At 36.0% G+C, this 18,827-nt stretch overlaps 1 protein-coding gene across 1 annotated transcript in view; it reads left to right on the top strand.

Moving 5' to 3' along the window:
* The first annotated feature begins 3,444 nt into the window (after positions 1-3,444).
* The window catches only part of ADAD1 (adenosine deaminase domain containing 1), a 44,806-nt gene continuing 29,423 nt past the window's right edge, over positions 3,445-18,827 (top strand). Inside the window, exons 1-5 of the mRNA XM_052654862.1 lie at positions 3,445-3,619; positions 4,363-4,551; positions 7,049-7,216; positions 11,061-11,129; positions 14,933-15,058. Of these exons, the coding sequence (XP_052510822.1) occupies positions 3,448-3,619; positions 4,363-4,551; positions 7,049-7,216; positions 11,061-11,129; positions 14,933-15,058 (724 nt within the window). The 5' untranslated portion in view covers positions 3,445-3,447. The remainder of the gene's footprint in view (positions 3,620-4,362; positions 4,552-7,048; positions 7,217-11,060; positions 11,130-14,932; positions 15,059-18,827) is intronic.

The following is an 18,827-nucleotide window of genomic DNA, read 5'->3' as shown; positions in this document are numbered from 1 at the left end:
GTTTCCTGCATGGCGGGCAGATTCTTTACCGTCTGAGCCACCAGGAAGCCCAGTAGATCTTAAAAGCTCTTATCACAAGAAAAAATATTTATAACTGTATGTGGTGATGCTAACTAAATTTGTGGTGACCATTCTGCAGTATATACATATACCAAAACATATGTTTTACACATGAAACTAATGTTATGTGTTAATTGTGCATGTTAGTCACTCAGTCGTGTCTGACTTTTTATGACTCCACGGACTGTAGCCCTTCAGGTTCCTTTGTCCATGGGATTCTTCAGGCAAGAATACTGGTATGGGTTGCCATTTCCTTCTCCAATGTGTTAATTATATTTTAATAAAAAAGAAGAAATTTAACTGACAAAACATTTTTAAAAAGAATACCACAGTAAAAACTGCCTCAGGCAAAGTGAAAATTAGTGAATCACACTCTAGGGCAAAACAGGATATTCTCAGATCCTCAAATTATCTTCCTCAAAATATTTATTAATATGGTGGTTTTAACATATGTCCACAAACTCTGGGGCTTCCCAGGTGGCACTAGTGGTAAATAACCTGCCTGCCAATGTAGGAGATGTAAGAGATGCAAGTTCGATCCCTGAGTCAGGAAGATCTCCTGGAGAAGATGGCATGGCAAACCTATTCTAGTCTTCTTGCCTGGAGAATCCCATGGATAGAGGAGCCTGGCTGGATATGGTCCATGGGGTCACAAAGAGCCAGAAATGACTGAAGCAACTTAGCAGAGCACACCACAAACTGTGGTACACCTCTCTCCAGAAGGTGGATCTCTATTTCCCTCCCCTCATGTCTTTGCTGCCTTCTAACAGAGTATAGAAAAGGGAAAATAGTAACTTCATAGTGGAGACACCAGACAGACACAACCTTAGCCAAGCCATCAAGATTAACATCACCACTAGTAGTTGCTGATATCATGTACTCTTTGATATGCCACAAGATGTGCACTTCACCTCCATCTTATCAAATATCCTTAATTATAGTCTAACCAAGAGAAAACATCAGCAAATGTAAACTAAGGCCCATTCCACAAAATATCAAAATCATGAAAAAGGATCAAAGCATCAAATCATGAAAAAACAAGTGAAGACTGGAAAACTATGTCAGACCGCAGAAGACTAAGGAGACGTGATGGCATGGAATCCTGGATTGCATCTGGACTTCAGTTAAAAACCTGGTGAAATCCAAATAAAGTATACAGTATAGTTAGTAGTAGTACTGTACCAATGTTAATTTCTTAAGTTTTGATAAATATACTACACCATGTAAGATGATAACACTAGGGGAAATGGATGCAAGAATATAGAGGCATTCTATCTTTACAATTCTGTAAATCTAAATTATTTCAAAATAAAACATTTATATATGCTGTATCTTTAAGAGTAATTTTTAAACATTCCTTTTACTTTTTCAGCTTCTATTTCCATTCCATGTCCCTACTCAAGTTTGGTCCTAATGAAATTATCTATTTTTGTACTTTGAAGCTTTGATCACCATCCTGAGCACACTTCTTGGCAACATTTTAATTTTTTAACTCCTGTAAGCAAAAGTTTCTCAACGTTAAGAAAGAAATCTAAACTGAGTTATCGTTAAAATTATTAATGAGCACTTAATCAGAGCATCAGAGTCAACACATTCTGATAACCTCTAAAGAAAAATGTGCTGCTTCTATTGAAAATGAATTGCTTAATGAGAGATATGAGGCTATTTTTTCTCTCAATTAGCCCCTGTATTTGTGGACGGATGTTACTTCTTGCTGTAATGATACAGAATACCATCAATTCTGTTATTTTTCTTTTTAAGTGATTTAACCCTTGAGAAACCTTTCCCAGATAAAAGAGTAGAGGAGCTTTTAAATTTTGTTATAGCAATCTCCCTCAGTCCCTTGAAGTCCTTGTGGGTTTCATGCCAAGACCTGTTTAAATACTTGTAAAATACTACTTAAAATGTTTTCAATGATCTATCAGCAACACCTCCATTAGTGCCTCCTTCATCTTTCCCAAGAGCAAAGAACTGGGGACACTCACTTTGTGTGTATCATGCATATATCAGTCATTAGCTTCTCAAGCCGCAACCAGTTTTCGAAACTGTTGCTTATTTGGCTCCATGTGAGGCTTCCGCAAGAGTCCAGGGAGGCTTTTTTCTGTAAACAGCAAACACACCATGAGGCCAAACCTTGTCCACAGGTACCTTCTGAGAGTATAACTGTGGACAAAGCAAAGGGTCTCCTGAAACTACCCACACATAGGTACCCTAGGACTGCCTCCAGGGGTCCTATAATAGATAGGAGTGCTCAGTCATGTCCGATTCTTTGCGGCTCCATGGACTGTAGCCCACCAGGCTCCTCTCTCCCTGGAATTTTCTCTGCAAGAATACTGGTGTGCGCTGCCATTTCCTTCTCCAGGGCATCTTCCCAACCTAGGGATCGAACCTGCGTCTCCAGCATTGCAGGTGGGTTCTTTACCGCTGAGCCAGCAGGGAAGATCCCTATAATAGATAAGGAGGCACTATTCCAGTGCTATGTCGGGATGGAAGGAGTACCAGGCAGGTGTGCGTGGAGGGCATCAGGCAGGAGAGTGAAGGGGCTGAACTGCGTGATCTTACCTGCCTTTCCCAGCAGACAAGGAGGCCAATGGGCCCAGCTACCTACACACAGAAAACCTGTAGTACCTCAACGAGGCCTTGAACATGCGCAGTGCGCGACGCTCAACATCACTGCGTCATTGACATCGCAAGCCTTGGCGCGCGGCAGGCACGCGCTGGCTCAGGCGCGGGGGCGGGAGCGCGGGCCGAAAGGACGGTTGGTGATTGGATGAGGCTTGCGTGAGGCGTCCGCCCCGGTCCTGTGGTGACTCCACGAGGCGGCTTTTGAAAGACGCCCTTCTTGCCGCGTGGCTCTCGGGCCAAGCTGTCTGAAGTGAGAGGTTGAGGCCAGGAGAAAGAAGCAACGGCGTCGTCGGCGGCCGGCCGGCGAGCGCCCGGCCTGCGACCTGGCCTGCGGCTTGGTCAGAGCTGCCCGCCAGCGAAGTCCGGCCCGCCGGGCAAGAAGGACAATACCGGTGGGTGGGAGTTAGGCTGGGGCTCAGGAGGCCGCCAACCGGGTGGCCACTGGAGGGCTCTCAAATCTTTGTTTTTCCCTTTTTTACCCCTGACCCCCGAGAAAGACTTTTCACCAAAAACCACGTCGTCCCTCCTTTCCTCCTTGTAGAAGTGCTTTGGGGAGGGGTTTGGGAGACAGTTCTGTCACCATAAAACTGGTCATAAAGCAGTCATGACATCATGGAAGCGCATGTCATGGGAGTGTGTGTGTGTGAAAAGGCCATGTATGGGGGGAATGTGGTTGTTTTTCATTTCAGAGTAAGTATTTTTAGTTTACGTAGTACTTCTTCAATTTTCTGCTAATTTTCTTAACAACTTGTAGGTGAGAAAATGTCTGGCAACAATGACTGGTTTCAGAGTTCTCGGGTCCCTAGCTTTGCCCAGATGCTGAAAAAGAACTTGCCAGTTCAGCCATCAGCCCAGACGGTAACAACACCCACAGGATGTTCCTCGGAAAGTTACAGCCTGTCAAACATGGCATCCAAGGTTACGCAAGTGACGGGTACAAACTCTTTTACATTTGTAATAATGCCTAAGTTCTGTAAGATTCTGGGATGTCCAGTCAGTTTTGATGAGCTTCCGGTTTCACTGTTTCCAGAATGTATATCCATTTACCTGTGGCCATGTCCCAACTAAAACTTGGATTTGACCCCCAGCCCAGTAGAAATGCTTCCCCTGGCTGTTCACTTAATTGTTCTTTACCACTTGAGCACAAGACCACTTCCAATATGTCTTGCCTTTTTGAAGTGAGTCTGTGTTTATGCCTTTCAGGAAAGAACTGGATTTATAAGGGGTTGTATTCCACATATCACTTACTGTAGTGTTAAGTGGAAAGCCAGGACACACACAGTAGAAATTCAGTTGAATTCAGCTTAAAAGGTAAAAATAGTGAATCGAAAGCAGACTCTAGGTTCTGTAGTTCAAATCTAACTACATTCTAGGCCTCAGTGACCTCGTGTAAAAATGACTTAGCCTCTGATGACCTTGACATCACTGAAATCCTGATTCTTTGATATCACTTTATGCTTTGACAATAACAGCGCTTTGCACAATAGCCTTAGTACTCCAGAAGGTATATATATAACAGGTTAAACTTCTTTAGTAGTAGAAACATTTTTGATGAAAAACACATGTGACTGTGTGTGTGGAATTGTGTTCCATTTTAGGGAAGGGTTTAGTGCTTTTGCTTGTCTTATTACTCTTTTTAATTTAACCAAATTGACAAGCATAAACATTTATTTTTAGGTAATTTTCCAGAACCATTGCTTTCAAAAGGTCTTTCATCTATTTCAAATCCTGTTCTTCCTCCAAAAAAAATACCTAAAGAATTTATAATGAAATACAAACGTGGAGAGATAAATCCTGTATCAGCCTTGCACCAGTTTGCACAAATGCAGCGGGTTCAGCTTGACCTGAAGGAAACAGTGACAACAGGCAAGTAGAAAGGTGTATCTGGTTGTTAAAATACTAGAAAATATTTTCCTACTAAAAGGAGAGTATATATGTGGCACTAAATTAAATTATTTTCTTTATTCACCTAATGTCGGGGTTGGATAACTACTAGTTTGTTTTGACAAGGATACGTCATAAATGTTTATATTCATACTTTAGCATTTTGAAACTCTAAATTTACTCATACAAAAATTTTAAAATCACTGAATTCTTATTTTTTGTGTATGGCTAGTTAAACGGAAATCTCATCAGCCTTGTAGATTATTTTCAGGTGTAACTAGGTACTCCGTATAGCCTAAACATTGCTTTTGTAGGGATGTTAAATATTTGGACTGATTATGAGTATTCTGTGATGATGATGCCTGACAAGAATTATAGTCAAATTTGGCTTCTGAAATACAAAAGTTAGAAGGGAAAATAGCACTCAGGTGACTGATCTCTCTGTGAAGACTTGCCCATGACTTAATTTCTCCATTCTCTCTTAAACTGTCCCCCACCAGAAGAATCTATTACCACCTTGGGCCTGTGGAAAGCTACAAGAGTAAAAGATGGAAAGAAGTTTCTGATTTCTTCACCTTATGACTAGTGATTAGGAAAAAAATTAGGAAAGTGAAGGGATGAGAGAATAAAGTGCTCTTAAGAGGCATTGACAGGCTAAAAGCATGTGAAGCAAAGGAGCACAATCTTTAAAAATCTTTATTATGTGTGCACACATTATCAAGTAGTTTCCTTTCTTTAATTTTCTATTCCTGATACTGTTACCAATAGGGATCTCAGAGCTACTATATGTAGCAGATTGTCATAGTGAAGCCAAATTTCTAGTCATTGATTTGGGTGAAACAGCAGTACATTAACAGGTGACCAAAAAAGGTGGAGTTTTCCTAGTCCTGTCACTGTAGGTTGGATAACTGGATGTGTTCAATACTATAGACTGAATTTTTTTGTAATTAGTTAGCTTTCTGCCGTTCTGTTGGTCAACTCTTAATACCTCTGCACCACCAGGGAAGCCCTAATTGAACTAAGCAAAACTCAAGAACACAACCCAGTGATTGTTCATAGTGTTCATTTTATGTGCATAGTACTGTCGAATTACCTAATTCTGTAGATTTGATAGAAAAACCACAGTGTCAGTATTTTTAAACCAGCTAGGTAGTATGGATTTAGATGATGGTAAAGTTTGAGAACCTGGGGCAGAAACAAAATGAAGCTTAAAGTCTCATCTCTCTGATTCAGGATACTTATTAACAAATTTCATGCATAGTATCTCAAACATAAGAATCATCTGGGCCGCTTGTTAAAAATGTGAGTCCCAGGTTTACTTAATTTGGATTGGAACTCAGGTGATCATGAAGGAAGAAATTTGGGAAAATGAGATCATAGATGTTGGGAGGAAAGCAGTTTACCCTGATACAGTCTGGAGTTACTTATAAAATCTTGTTGTACATTTTAAGAACCTAGCAGTTAATGGAGTATGTGAGAAAATAATAATAAAGAGGCTTATGTCGAGTGACAATGTACCTAGCCATTTGTAACCAAAGTAGAGACTTAAAGTTTCTTAAAGGCCTCCTATACTTCCCCGGTAGCTCAGACTGTAAAGAATCTGCCTACAAGGCAGGAGACCCGGTTTGATCCCTGGATTGGGAAGATTGCCTGGAGAAGGGCATGGCAACCCACTCCAGTATCCTTATCTAGAGAATTCCATGGAGGGAGGAGCCTTGCTTGGTGCAGACCGTGGGGTTACAGTCAGATATGACTGAGCGACAATAGGAAGGTTATAGTCTGAATACCAAAAAGTAAAATTAGGAGAGGATTCCATTTCATTTTTCATCAGGAAAATATTAAAACTAGGTAAATATAATTGTGTAAAGATACTTTTTCTGGGAATTTTGGATGATTGAACAGTTTCATTCTTTAGAATATCTTTTTTATTATTGTTTGTTTTGGTTTCCCATGTAAATCCCCACTATGCACCCTAAAGCTGTGATGGATTTGGATTGTTTCTGTGACTCTGATAGAAACATAGGATTTCTTCAAAGGAATTCCTTCTGTTCTGGAGCTTATAAGAGTATCAGGGCACTCAGAGGACAGGAAAAATTCAGCTTCATCCGTACTGAGGTTTGAAAGGAGACATGTTGCCAGATGCTCTGCATTTTCCCTTTCATTGATCATTAGATAGACATTTGAATGCCTACCACTGCCAGGCATTATACAAGACACTGTCACTCTGTGTGTGACATGTACTCTAAAGTTGGCCCTATTGTTGATGCTGAATCTGAAGCCACACTAGCTGCTTGAAGTTTTCCTCAGAACAAGTTTAGGGGTCCACTCAGCTATACTTAAAACTGTATTAGCCCTACAGAAAAACTGTCAAGTTGAGATTGTTTAATGAAGTTGTACTGGAATGTTTTCCTATGTAACAGACATCTTTTGCAAGATCATTCTGTGAAGTAGTACAACTTATTCTGAGTTACTTTTCAAGGTAATGTTTTGGGACCATATTTTGCTTTCTGTGCTGTGGTGGATGGTATTCAATACAAGACTGGACTGGGACAAAACAAAAAGGAGTCAAGATCCAATGCAGCAAAATTAGCTCTTGATGAGCTTCTACAGCTGAATGAACCCGAACCAAGAATTTCAGAAACATCAGGTAAATATTTTTTATTATAAAGTAATGTTGTAAAATGTTTCATTTTCCAGAAAGAGTCATCTGAAAGATTTACAGTAATGAAGTTACTTGCCAACTGCACGATAGAAGTAGCAGAATTTGAATTATTTCTTTCCTTTGCTGATGGCTGAGTTATTTGATAGTAGTTAAAATGCTCTTGTATATTTTAGCACCAAAGATATAAACCTGTTGCTGAACTGTCTAGTAACTTTGTTGATGGGTTTGAGCACTGAAACTTAGTTTCTTCTTTAATTTATTGGATTCTTGTTATGTTCCTAAACTATACATTTAACATGGACAGGTTTTTATGCAATTTTTGTGACGTTTGCTTGTGTTAAATTTGATAATGTTAGGATTGCTTGAGAAAATAAGGGCCTAAGGTAACATAGCAAGTAGGCTGAGAGTGTAAACTCCAGAAACAGATTGCTCAGTATTGAGTATTGTCCCTGGACAGATAAGTTGTTTGCCTTCCTAAGTCTTAGTTTCATCATTTGAAAAATGGAGACAAGGATAGATACCTCCTATATCTGTCATTTTAGAATTCAATAAATAATGCATGCAAAGCCTTTAACCAGTGCTTGGTGAAGAGTAACATAATCAATTAACAGAGGTTCTTATTAGTCAATTTGAAGAATATATGTGTTAGCATAGTAAACAGTAAATAGTTTTTTTCAGTATTCATTCCTTTTGATTTTTTTAATTTATTCATTTTGGTTTTGATTTCATTTAGATTACATTTTGTTTTCCCTATAAATGAAGCAACTTCAATAAAGAAAAACATTTAAATTTGATTTAAACAGTGATAGTTGACTATTTTTAAATTCAAATTATCACTTTATTTTATGACTGGACTTTTTTTTGTTTATGACTTGTTAATTGTAATATTTCTTTCATAATACTTCCCTTAAGGTCATTTTGTTCTTTAAGTTCAATCTGTATTTCATATATTTTAATTTTTCTGTTTAAGTAAAACCATTATTTAATAATTAAAAGTGATCTATTTTGCCACGTCTCAAATTTGATGTGTCTGTTTCATTGTTTTAAAAATAGTTTGTCATAGTTTGGATTAAATAACTACTTAGAAAGTATTTTGTTAATTTTCATATTTCTGTTCACTATATTTCAGATTTATTAATTTTTTTAGGGCTAGATGTGATTTTGCTGTCTTACATATACTGGTAGCTTATTAATGGAAAATCTCTCTATATGATGATTTTATAAACTATCAACCCACTTAGGTATGTGCCCAGAAATATTTTCTCTGTTTCTTTCCAACCATCGCATGCATTCAAATCACTAAATCTGTGGTTTGAAGATCTGCTATGTTTCAGACAGTTTTCCCAAGATCCATCTGCCAATACACAAGATGCAGGAAATGTGGATTCGATCCCTGGGTCAGGAGGATTCCCTGAAGGAGAAAATGGCAACCCACTCCAGTATTCTTGCCTTAATTCCATGGGCAAAGGAGCCTGGTGGGCTATAGCCCATATGGGGGTGCAAAGAGGACACGACTGAGCACACACACATGCATGCGTGTTCCAGGGGCTGTGATAAACACTGGGAATCTAGACTCATTTAAGATCCATCTTATACCCTCAAAAAATTAAAATACTTTGTTGAAATCAAGTTAAAACATATCTATAGAATTTCCCAATTTCTAATTTAATTACTAGAAAAGGATATTTATAATTGGTTTCTCATGAAAAATGCATTTCCCTAAAAGTTTTCAAAATGTTTATCTAGGGCTAGCAAATCTTTTGCCCTTTGGCTACAACTTTTAGTTTCTAAACATTTATATTTTCCTTTTTTGTGAACATTAAAGTAGCATTTTCCCATCTCCAGTGATAGCATTTTAACATTCAACATTGTTTTCTCAAAGAATGATAGAAATGCTTTAATTATGACTAAACTTTCTTTCAGTTCAGTTCAGTCACTCAGTCGTGTCCCGCTCTTTATAACCCCATGAACTGTAGCACACCAGGCCTCCTGGTCCATCAATAGCTCCCGGAGTCTACCCAAACCCATGTCCATTGAGTTTTGAGAAAGTCCAGTTTGTCAATTTTTTGTTTGTTTCCTGTGCCTTTGACATCATGTCCAAGAAATCATTACCAGATCCGGTGTCATGAAGCTTTTTCCCATATTTTCTTATAAGAATTTTATAGCTTTAGCTCTGATGTTTGAGTCTTTGATCCATATTGTGTTAATTTTTATATAATAGTGTTATCTAAGGGATCTGACTTCATTTATTTGCATATGAATATGTAGTTTTTCCAGCATCATTTTTAGAAAAGACTGTTCTTTCCCCTCATTAGACTTATTAGAAAAAAACCCTGATGCTGGGAAAGATTGAAGGCAGGAGGAGGAGAGGATGACAGAGGATGAGATGGTTGGATGGCATCACCAACTTGATGGATTTGAGTTTGAGCAAGCTCCGGGAGTTGGTGATGAACAGGGAAGCCTGGCGTGCTGCAGTCCATGGGGTCTCAAAGAGTCAGAAACAACCGAGCAACTGAACTGAGCTGTCATTTCCCCTATTGAATGGTAGTGGTGCTCTTGTTGAGAATCATTTGAAGGCCTTAAAAAAAAATTTATTTCTGTACTCTCTATTCTATTTCGTTGGCCAATATGACATTACCACAGTTTTGATTACTGTCACTTTAGTATTAAGTTTTGAAATCAGGAAGTGTGAGTCCTTCAACTTTGTTCTTCTTTTTCAAGAATACTTTCCCTGTTTGTTTATAATGTTTCAAAATGTAGACCAAGTTGTACAGTCACATTTTCTTATTTATTGAAAGCATTTGTGCTTAATAAACAAGATTAATATCTTTAGTTTTCATTTCACCCACTGAACAGATGGGAAAAAATCTATCTTCCTCTGAGTTTTTAGAGTTCTGCTTATCTAAAGTTCAGAGTGTATTATCTAACTATAGTCAACATTTACTTAACTAATGTGAACCCCAAGATGACATTGTGAATCCTTCTTTGTTAATTTCTGTGTTTTCAACCAGTTTTTCATTTTACTCAAAGTGAGGTCCAGAGTAGTAGTTTTGTTTACTGTCTTTGTCTTTATGAATGATTCTTGAGAGATGCTAACTACTTTAGTTGAACCTTTGCTCCTGGACTTTTTTCATTTAAACTTTACGATCATTTTTGTCCCTTTGATTTAGTGTCCTGCTTTTTTTTTTTCCTGGATTCCCTAATTTGGAACCAAATTAGAAAGCTATTGCAAAGAATTGGGTAAAAAACTTAGAAAACTTTTTTTTCATGTCAATTTTTTTTATTGTGCTACTGACACAAAAGAATGAAATTGTTTCTGAATTATGTTTAGATCTTTAAATTACTCATTTAACAAGTTCATTTAAATAAATAACTTAGAAAACTTTGAATGAAGTATTCCCCTACAAAATACTCTGGTAAAATAACATTAAAATGATAATTTTTGCTTACTAAATTTTTTGATAGAAGATTAAATACAAATGTCTTACGAATGTTTCACCTGGTATTACTGTAAATATAAAATTATTCATAAGCATTTAAACTAGGGTTTAACCGATTTTCAGAATGTTGAATCTGTTACAAAGCAAGCTATATAGTAGCATAAGAATAGGGAACCAGAAATGTATAATTTGGTGTTTGTATAATTGATTTCAGTATAATAAAAACATTTAGAAGGCTGAGCTAATGGATAATTGATGGCCTAGAGTTGGCAGAAGTATATAGAAAAAACTATCATTCTTGGATTGTTGTTTTATTACAGAATAGTATTATACCTGTCCTTTTGAACATTTAGGTTTCATTTTTCCTTATGATTTTGTTTTATTTACAGGTCCTCCTCCTATCCCTGCAGAACCTATTGTTTCACCTGAACCAGTATATGTTTCAAAAGTGCATTATGGTAGGAAAGTCCTTTATGATAATTTTTAAAAGAAGATTAACCCAATTAAAATTATAACAGCATACAATTAAAATATGCATAGGTATGAAAATGTGCATTAGTATTTTATTCAAACCTGTCACACTTCTACAAAGATGAGTATTTCCTTCCATACTCTGCTAAAAATTAGACAAACAATAAAATTGGAGAGGAACAATTGAAGAAGTGGCTTTTTTCCTATAAAGAGATGACATCAATATCATGTAACTGCCTTTTTGAAAATTCTGTGCTTTGGTGGGCTGGTCATTAATGAAATCCAGTGGCTTTCTGGTGCTTGATGGTTGGGATATTCATTTCAAATAATCTGTTCACTTTCTTTTAATGTTAGTTGTTACTCAAGCTCAAGAAAACTGTAACTGCAATTGAAGTTACTAGTTGTGTGACCTAGAACCACTTACTTTTCTCTGTACACCATAATTTCTCTACCTGTAAAATGACTACAACAATAACTGCCTCATAGGGTTATTGTGAGGTTTAAATTAATTTATGCATGTACAAAATCTTGATCAGTGCCTGGCCCACAGTAGGTGCTCACTAAATAGTAACTACTATTATTTTATTGTAGTATTTATTCTATTCAACACTATATGGTGACTGTTGTATTATTTTCCTGTTCGATTGTTAATCTCCTGAAAGGCAGGAAATTATCCTTAATTTCTACATTGCCTACATAGTAGTAACACTTCAGACTTTAAAATTTAGAGTATTTGCAAAACTAAAATGAAGAAGAGCATTTCTTTCTTTGTCCTTTCCAGGTCTGAGGATTAGGATTTGAAAACACTTTTCAGGCTTGGTTTTCCATGGTCTTTTTGAGACAGAAAAAGGCTGTGTACATTTGTGTGCTTGTTTCAAGTAAAAGGACTAGACCAGGGGAAATAGGCACATTCAAAAGGCAAAATCAACCAAGAGTTAAATATATTCAGTCAAATATTGTCACTTGATCAAATGATCATAGGAATTGATGAACAGAAGGACAGTGAGTGATCATTTCAACAGGAATGATCTCTTAATATTGAAAGGGGCTCTAGTCTTTTCAGCTTCAATGGACATTTTTAATGAATAGTAGAAAGAATCCTAAGTTGATGATGGGCAGATAATACAGATTACTGGTACCCTGAGTATGTGGTTAACAATGTGTTTACAAAAATACATGAGTAGAGTCAGGTTTGATAGGCTCAGGTAAGGAGTTAAAAAGTTAAAGATTAACAGTTCTCTGTTAGGAAAGGGAGGGACAAATACCATTCTTCAGGCTTATGTGTAAACACAGGAGTTGAATATTATCACTTTGAAGAACAGATTTGAGATACATAAAAATCTCCTGAACAGCTCCTTTTGGGCCAGTTATGGAAGGTATCATTTTTCTCACAACCTGTCTACTTTGCCATATTTTTACTGGACTGTATCTTCACTTAATATAATGATATTTTGGTTCTGAAGATAGATTCAGGTTCCTTATGATACTAAGGATCACTTGAAATTAGCAACTGGAAATCAAGGAAATGGTGTTAACATCATATATGTAATGCTTTATCTCATCCTTCACGTCCAATGATTTGTGAGAACATTTTATTTCCTCAGCAAGCAGCACACATGTATAGGAAAAATGGTATTGCTCCTTATTCATATGCATGCTAATAAGAGATCCATTTAGTAGCAAAGATTTGTTTATAGTCACAGGATTCATTATTTCCTTCAACAATCAGTTACAATCAAGAGCTGTATCAGTATGTTGTTAACTTCTAAATGTTCTTTATAATATTTAGGTGCAACCTTTTTATATGCAGTGAAACATTGTCCTGCCACACACATAATTCTTGTTCTGTCAGTATTAATTGCAGTGTGTTTTTCTGTTCTGTGTCATTGCACAAAATAATTGCTAACTATATAGTCAAAATCAAAGTCACTGAATCTTGTCCGACTCTTTGCGACCCCATGGACTATACAATCTGTGGAATTCTCCGGGCCAGAATACTGGAGTGGGTAGCCTTTCCTTTCTCCAGGGGGTCTTCCCCACACAGGGATCAAATCCAGGTCTCCCGCATTGCAGGCAGAATCTGTACCAGCTGAGCCACAAGGGAAGCCCAACCATATAGGATGTGATGAAGCAAATTACATTCATTCTTTGGAACCATTAAGAAGGAAGGTAGCACTAATGTCTACCTTTGAATGATGCCCAAGACCAGTTGCAGAGTGGATTTTAGCATGCCCAGTTTTAATTTTTTTAAGTAGTATATGTTTTTATTTATTTGTTTATATTTTTGTTCGTCAAAATATCCATCCTGATAATAGTGGTTGCATTTGGAGAGGAAGACTTCTGAATGTACACCTTTTATATTGCTGTTGGAGTGAAAAAAAGGTTTCATTTTAAAATATCATTAAGTGAGTATGCTTCTCCTGTATCATAAGATGTTGGTGATAAACAGAGCCAAGTTGCTGAATACTTCTCATTCATATTTTTACTATACACTATACACTTTTACTAACACCAAAAACTAATTTTTATGCCACACAATGGTTTTGCAAAGTTAAATGAAATATATACTAGCATGCAATTATAATAACTTGCACCTTCACACTTTGTAGTTAGATAAAAGAATATAACCAGTAGTTCATTCTTCTTTCCCTCAGAATTTCATTTTATGATTGTATTTATGAAGTTCTTTAACTCTTTTTGATGTGACTTTACCTGTTTTTGCTAAGAGAGCATTGACAGTATTAACAAAGAGAAATTCAAGTTTGACAAATATAAATAAACTTGTAAATGGCCTAACTGAGATTAGTTGTACTAAGACTAATAATGTTAAAATTTTTATCATTTGTGTGCCTTTTTAATATATTTATTAAGCAGGTAAGAAGAATTTCTATGAAAGTATGGGTTTCATATATATGCAATGCATGAGAGCAAAATTGTGTCATTACTTTTTTCCTCCGAAGATATCATGGACTGCAAACCATTTGATAAGACTACTTAGCAGCCATCATGCAACATCAGGAACTTTCAGTGGCTTAGTAAACAAGTAAACTTTGAGAAATACTCTATTAAGTGATTCTGCAACCTCTCATTCTCTAGAATAATGATTCTTCCCTGGGGATACACAAGCATATATACACAAAGCAATAGGTGGCCAAGGTCCTATCTCAGAACCTCAAAACTTTCATATTTTTTAAAAAGTCTGTGGGTAAGTTTTGATGTATATCCTTGGTTATAGCTATTCTGTAGTAATCCTAATTACTTTAAACTACCTTTATCTCCTTTCAAAGTCTGGGTTTTTCGTTTTGTTTTTTTTTTTTTGCTTTTTTTTGTTTTTGTAGGAACATGGAACTATATCAAGAGTTTAAGTGTTTAGTGCTTTTCAGTGGTTCTCAGTGGGGCAAATACTAAGGAGTATATTTTGATTATCACAGTGATTAGGGAAGACTGTTGGTTTTCATTGACATCGTGCTTATCAGGCAGTGTGGGACAGTCCCTTATAAGAGAATTGTCTTTTGTCCTGAATGACTTTTCAATATTGTATCAAATACAAGTCAGTAATTAATTTGTAATACTTGCACTTCTTTTTTTTTTTTAAACAAAAATCTATCCAACAGCTCAATAACTTGTATACTTTTAGAATGGAATACTTTAAAATCTCAGTCATGACATAAATTGTACATTTGCTTACATACCTCTGAAAATTAACTCATTCAGTTGAAAGGTTATTCTGGCCTCTGGGATAAAGCACAGTGTTCTTCAAATTGATGTTGCATTTGATTTTTTTTTCTAGAAGGGAGACATATTCAGTTTGCAAAGATTTCACAGATTGTTAAAGAAACATTTAGTCAACTAATTTCTAATCAATCAGACTATCTGAAATGTAGCAACTCATTAGCTGCTTTTATAATTGAAAGAGGTAAGTGTGAGTATTTGGTATGTGTTTATAGAAAAACTATTAAGTAACTTAATGATACTGTGGTAGTATATAATTAACTTTCTTTGCCCCTATTGATAGTGGTGCTGCATTAATTTGAAATAGCCTTTTCTAGTAGGTGTGGGTTGTTAAACACATTCTCAAAGAGATAAAGTATACTGAACAGGAACCAATAGAGAACTGCAGAATGGTAAAATACTTAACATTTTAATCAGTAACTATGTTGGAATCACTAGCAACTTGAAATCTAAGCTCATTATAACAAACATTGAGGACTCTATAAAAATGAACATTTTCTTCACTATCAGGTAATAAAAGATTAAAAATGAAAAATCATGAATCTTTTTTCCTGTAATTATTATAATGTGATTTCAATTACATTTTATTTTTTATCCTTTAATGTTCTATATTGATATTAAAACCATTTGAGTTTTACATTCATCTCTGAATAAGACACTGTAGATGATACAAAAACAATTTCATATTTGGTTCCTATTCTTAAGGATTTTTTTTAACCTAGGTAGGCAGAGAAGATATATATGATTATTCAAGGGTCAACTTAGTTTGAAATCATGGAGCATGATACCTCCATGCTTTTTTTTTTTTTTTCCCCCTCTCTCTAGAGATAGCTTTGGTTATTTGGGTGTTTTTGTGTTTCCATACAGATTGTACAGTTTGTTCCTGTTCTGTGAAAAATGCTGTTGGTATTTTAATAGGGATTGCACTAAACCTGCAGATTGCTTTGGACAGTAGTATGGTCATTTTAAAAAAATGATTTATTTATTTTAATTGGAGGCTAATTACTTTACAATATTGTGGTGGTTTTTGCCATACACTGACATGAATCAGCTTTGGGTGTACATGTGTCACCACATCCCGAACCCCCTTCCACTTCCTTCCCCATCCCATCCCTCTGGGTTGTACCAGTGCCCCGGCTTAGAGTGCCCTGCTTCATGCATCAAACTTGGACTGGTCATCTGTTTCACATATGGTAATATACATGTTTCAGCGCTGTCCTCTCAAGTCACCCCACCCTCACCTTCTCACACAGAGTTCCAAAGTTTGTTGTTTACATCTGTGCTTCTTTTGCTGTCTTGCTTATGGGGTTGTTACCATCTTAATTTCTTCCAGTCTTTGAGCATGGTGGATCTTTCCATTTGTTTGTTATCTTCAGTTCCTTGTCAGTATCTTACAGTTTTCTAAGTACAAGTCTTTTTCAAAATTCCTTGGTTAGATTTATTCCTATGTATTTTATTCATTCTGATATAATTTTAAGTGGTATTGCTCTCTTAATTTGTCTTTTTTGATAGTTCATTATTAGTATATAGAAATGCAGAAAATTTCTGTATATTAGTTTCATATCATGTAACTTTACTGAATTCATGTATTAGTTGCAATAGTTTTTTGGTGGAGTCTTTAAGAATTTCTGTATATAGTATGTCAGGGTTGGCAATTTTACTTCTTTCCATTCAAATTGTATTCCTTTTATTTATTTTTTAATCTGATTACCATCGCTTGGACTTCCAGTACTATGTTGAATAAAAGTAGTGAGGGTGAGTATCTTTGTCTTAATCCTCTTAAGAGGACATTGCTTTCGGCTTTTCACCATTGAGTATGATGTTGGCTGTGATGTGTCATATATGGCCTTTATTATGTTGAGGTACGTTCTATCTCTACCCACTTTGTTGAGAGTTTTTTGTTTTTAATCATAAAAGCATGTTAAATTTTGCTGAAAGCTTTTTCTGCATCTATTGAGATAATGTACTTTTTAGTTTTCAGTTGTTTATATGGTGTGTCACATTGATTGTGTATATTAAACCATCCTAGCATGCCTCAAATAAATCTCACTTGATTATGGTATATGATCCTTCTGTGAATGTATTGTTGAATTTGGTTTGCTAATAATTTGCTGAAGATTTTTTTACATATGTGTTCTTCAAGCATTTTGGTCTGTAATTTTGTTTTGTGGTATTTTTCTATGGTTTTGGTATCAGCATAATGCTGGCCTTGTAAAATGAGTTTGAAAGTGACCTTTCCTCTTTAATTTTTTGGAATAGTTTAAGAAGGATGGGTATTAACTCTTCTGTAAATGTTTGGTAGAAGTCACCTGTGAAGCCATCTAGTTCTGGACTTTTGTTTGTTGGGAGTTTTTATACTACTGATTAAATTTCATTACTGGTGATTAATCTGTTCATATTTTGTTTCTGCCTTGTGCAGTCTTTGGAGATTGTATGTTTCTAGGTATTTATTTCTTATTGGTTGTCCGTTTTATTGGCATATTATGGTTCATAGTAATCTGTCATATTTCTTGATATTTCTGTGGCATCAGTTGTAATTTAACCTTTTTCATTTCTGATTTTATGTGGCTCTTTTTTTTTTTTAATGTATCTGACTAAAGGTTATAAATTTTGTTTCTTTTCGAAGAACCAACTCTTTTTTCCATTATCTTTTTTTTTTTCAGTCTCTGTTTCATTCATTTCCATTGTTATCTTTATGATTTCTACTAACTTTTGTTGTTCCATTGCTCAGTCAGGTCCGACTCTCTGCAGCCCCATGGACTGCAACATGCCAGGCTTCCCGGTTCTTCACAATCTCCTGGAGTTTGCTCAAACTTCTAACTTTAGTTTTTGTTTCTTATATTCTAGTTCCTTTAGGTACAAGGTTGGATGACTTGTTTGAAAATTTTCTTCTTTCCTGAAGTAGACTTATTTATTTTATTTTGGCTGTGCTGCATCTTCATTGCTGCACTGGCTTTCCCTCTAGTTGCTGTGAGAAGGGGCTACTCTCTAGTTTGACCATGTGGTCTCAGTAGTTGCAGTGCACCAGCTTAGTTGCTCCATGGCATGTGAGACCTTCCCACTCAGTCAGTCAGTCAATCAGTTCAGTCACTCAGCCATGTCCGACTCTTTCCCAGACCAGGGGTCCAACCCTTGTTCTCTGCATTGGCAGGCAGATTCTTAACCACTGGACCACCTGGGAAATCCCTAGACTTGTTTTAATTTCAGTCTTGTATCTGCTTTTGCTACATCCCATAGATTTTGGGTCATTGTATTTGCATTTTCATTTGTATATAGATATTTTTTTTAATTTCCTCTTTGATTTCTTCAGAGACCCATTGATTGTTTAGTACCATGTTGTTTAAAATACATGTTTGTGTTTATGCTTCTTTTCTTATAATTGATTTCCACATTCATAGCATTGTGATCAGAAAAGATGCTTTATATTAATATGATTGGTCATATTAAATTTATTGAGACTTATTTTGTGGCATAGCATGTGATCTGTCCTGGAGATTGTTTCATATACACTTGAAAAGAACGTGTATTCCGCTATTTTGATGAAATATTCCATATATGTTCAGTTCTGTCTGGTCTGATGTGTCATCTAAGACCAGTGTTTTCAAATTAATTTTATGTCTGGATGGTCTGGCTATTGATGTAATTGGGGTGTAGCCCCCTACTATTATTGTCAACTTCTCCCATAATGTTTATTAATACATTCTTTATGTATCTGGATACTCCTATGTTGAATGCTTTGCATTTACACTCGCTATGTATTCTTTCCAGATTGATACCTTTATCATTTTATAGTGCCCTTTTTGGTCTTTTTACTGTCTTTCTTTTTCTTCCATTTGCATGGAAAATCTATTTCCCTTTCACTTTCAACCTGTGTGTGTTTGTAGATGTGAAGTGAGTCTCTTGCAGGCGGTAATGTGTATCTTGTTTTCTACTCATTCAGCCACTTTGTCTTT

This window comes from Budorcas taxicolor, chromosome 17 (genome assembly GCF_023091745.1).
Source record: "Budorcas taxicolor isolate Tak-1 chromosome 17, Takin1.1, whole genome shotgun sequence".
In the NCBI taxonomy this organism is placed as follows: Eukaryota; Metazoa; Chordata; class Mammalia; order Artiodactyla; family Bovidae; genus Budorcas; species Budorcas taxicolor.
The sequence above is the reverse complement of the archived record's forward strand: the minus strand, read 5'-3'. Positions and strand labels throughout refer to the sequence as shown.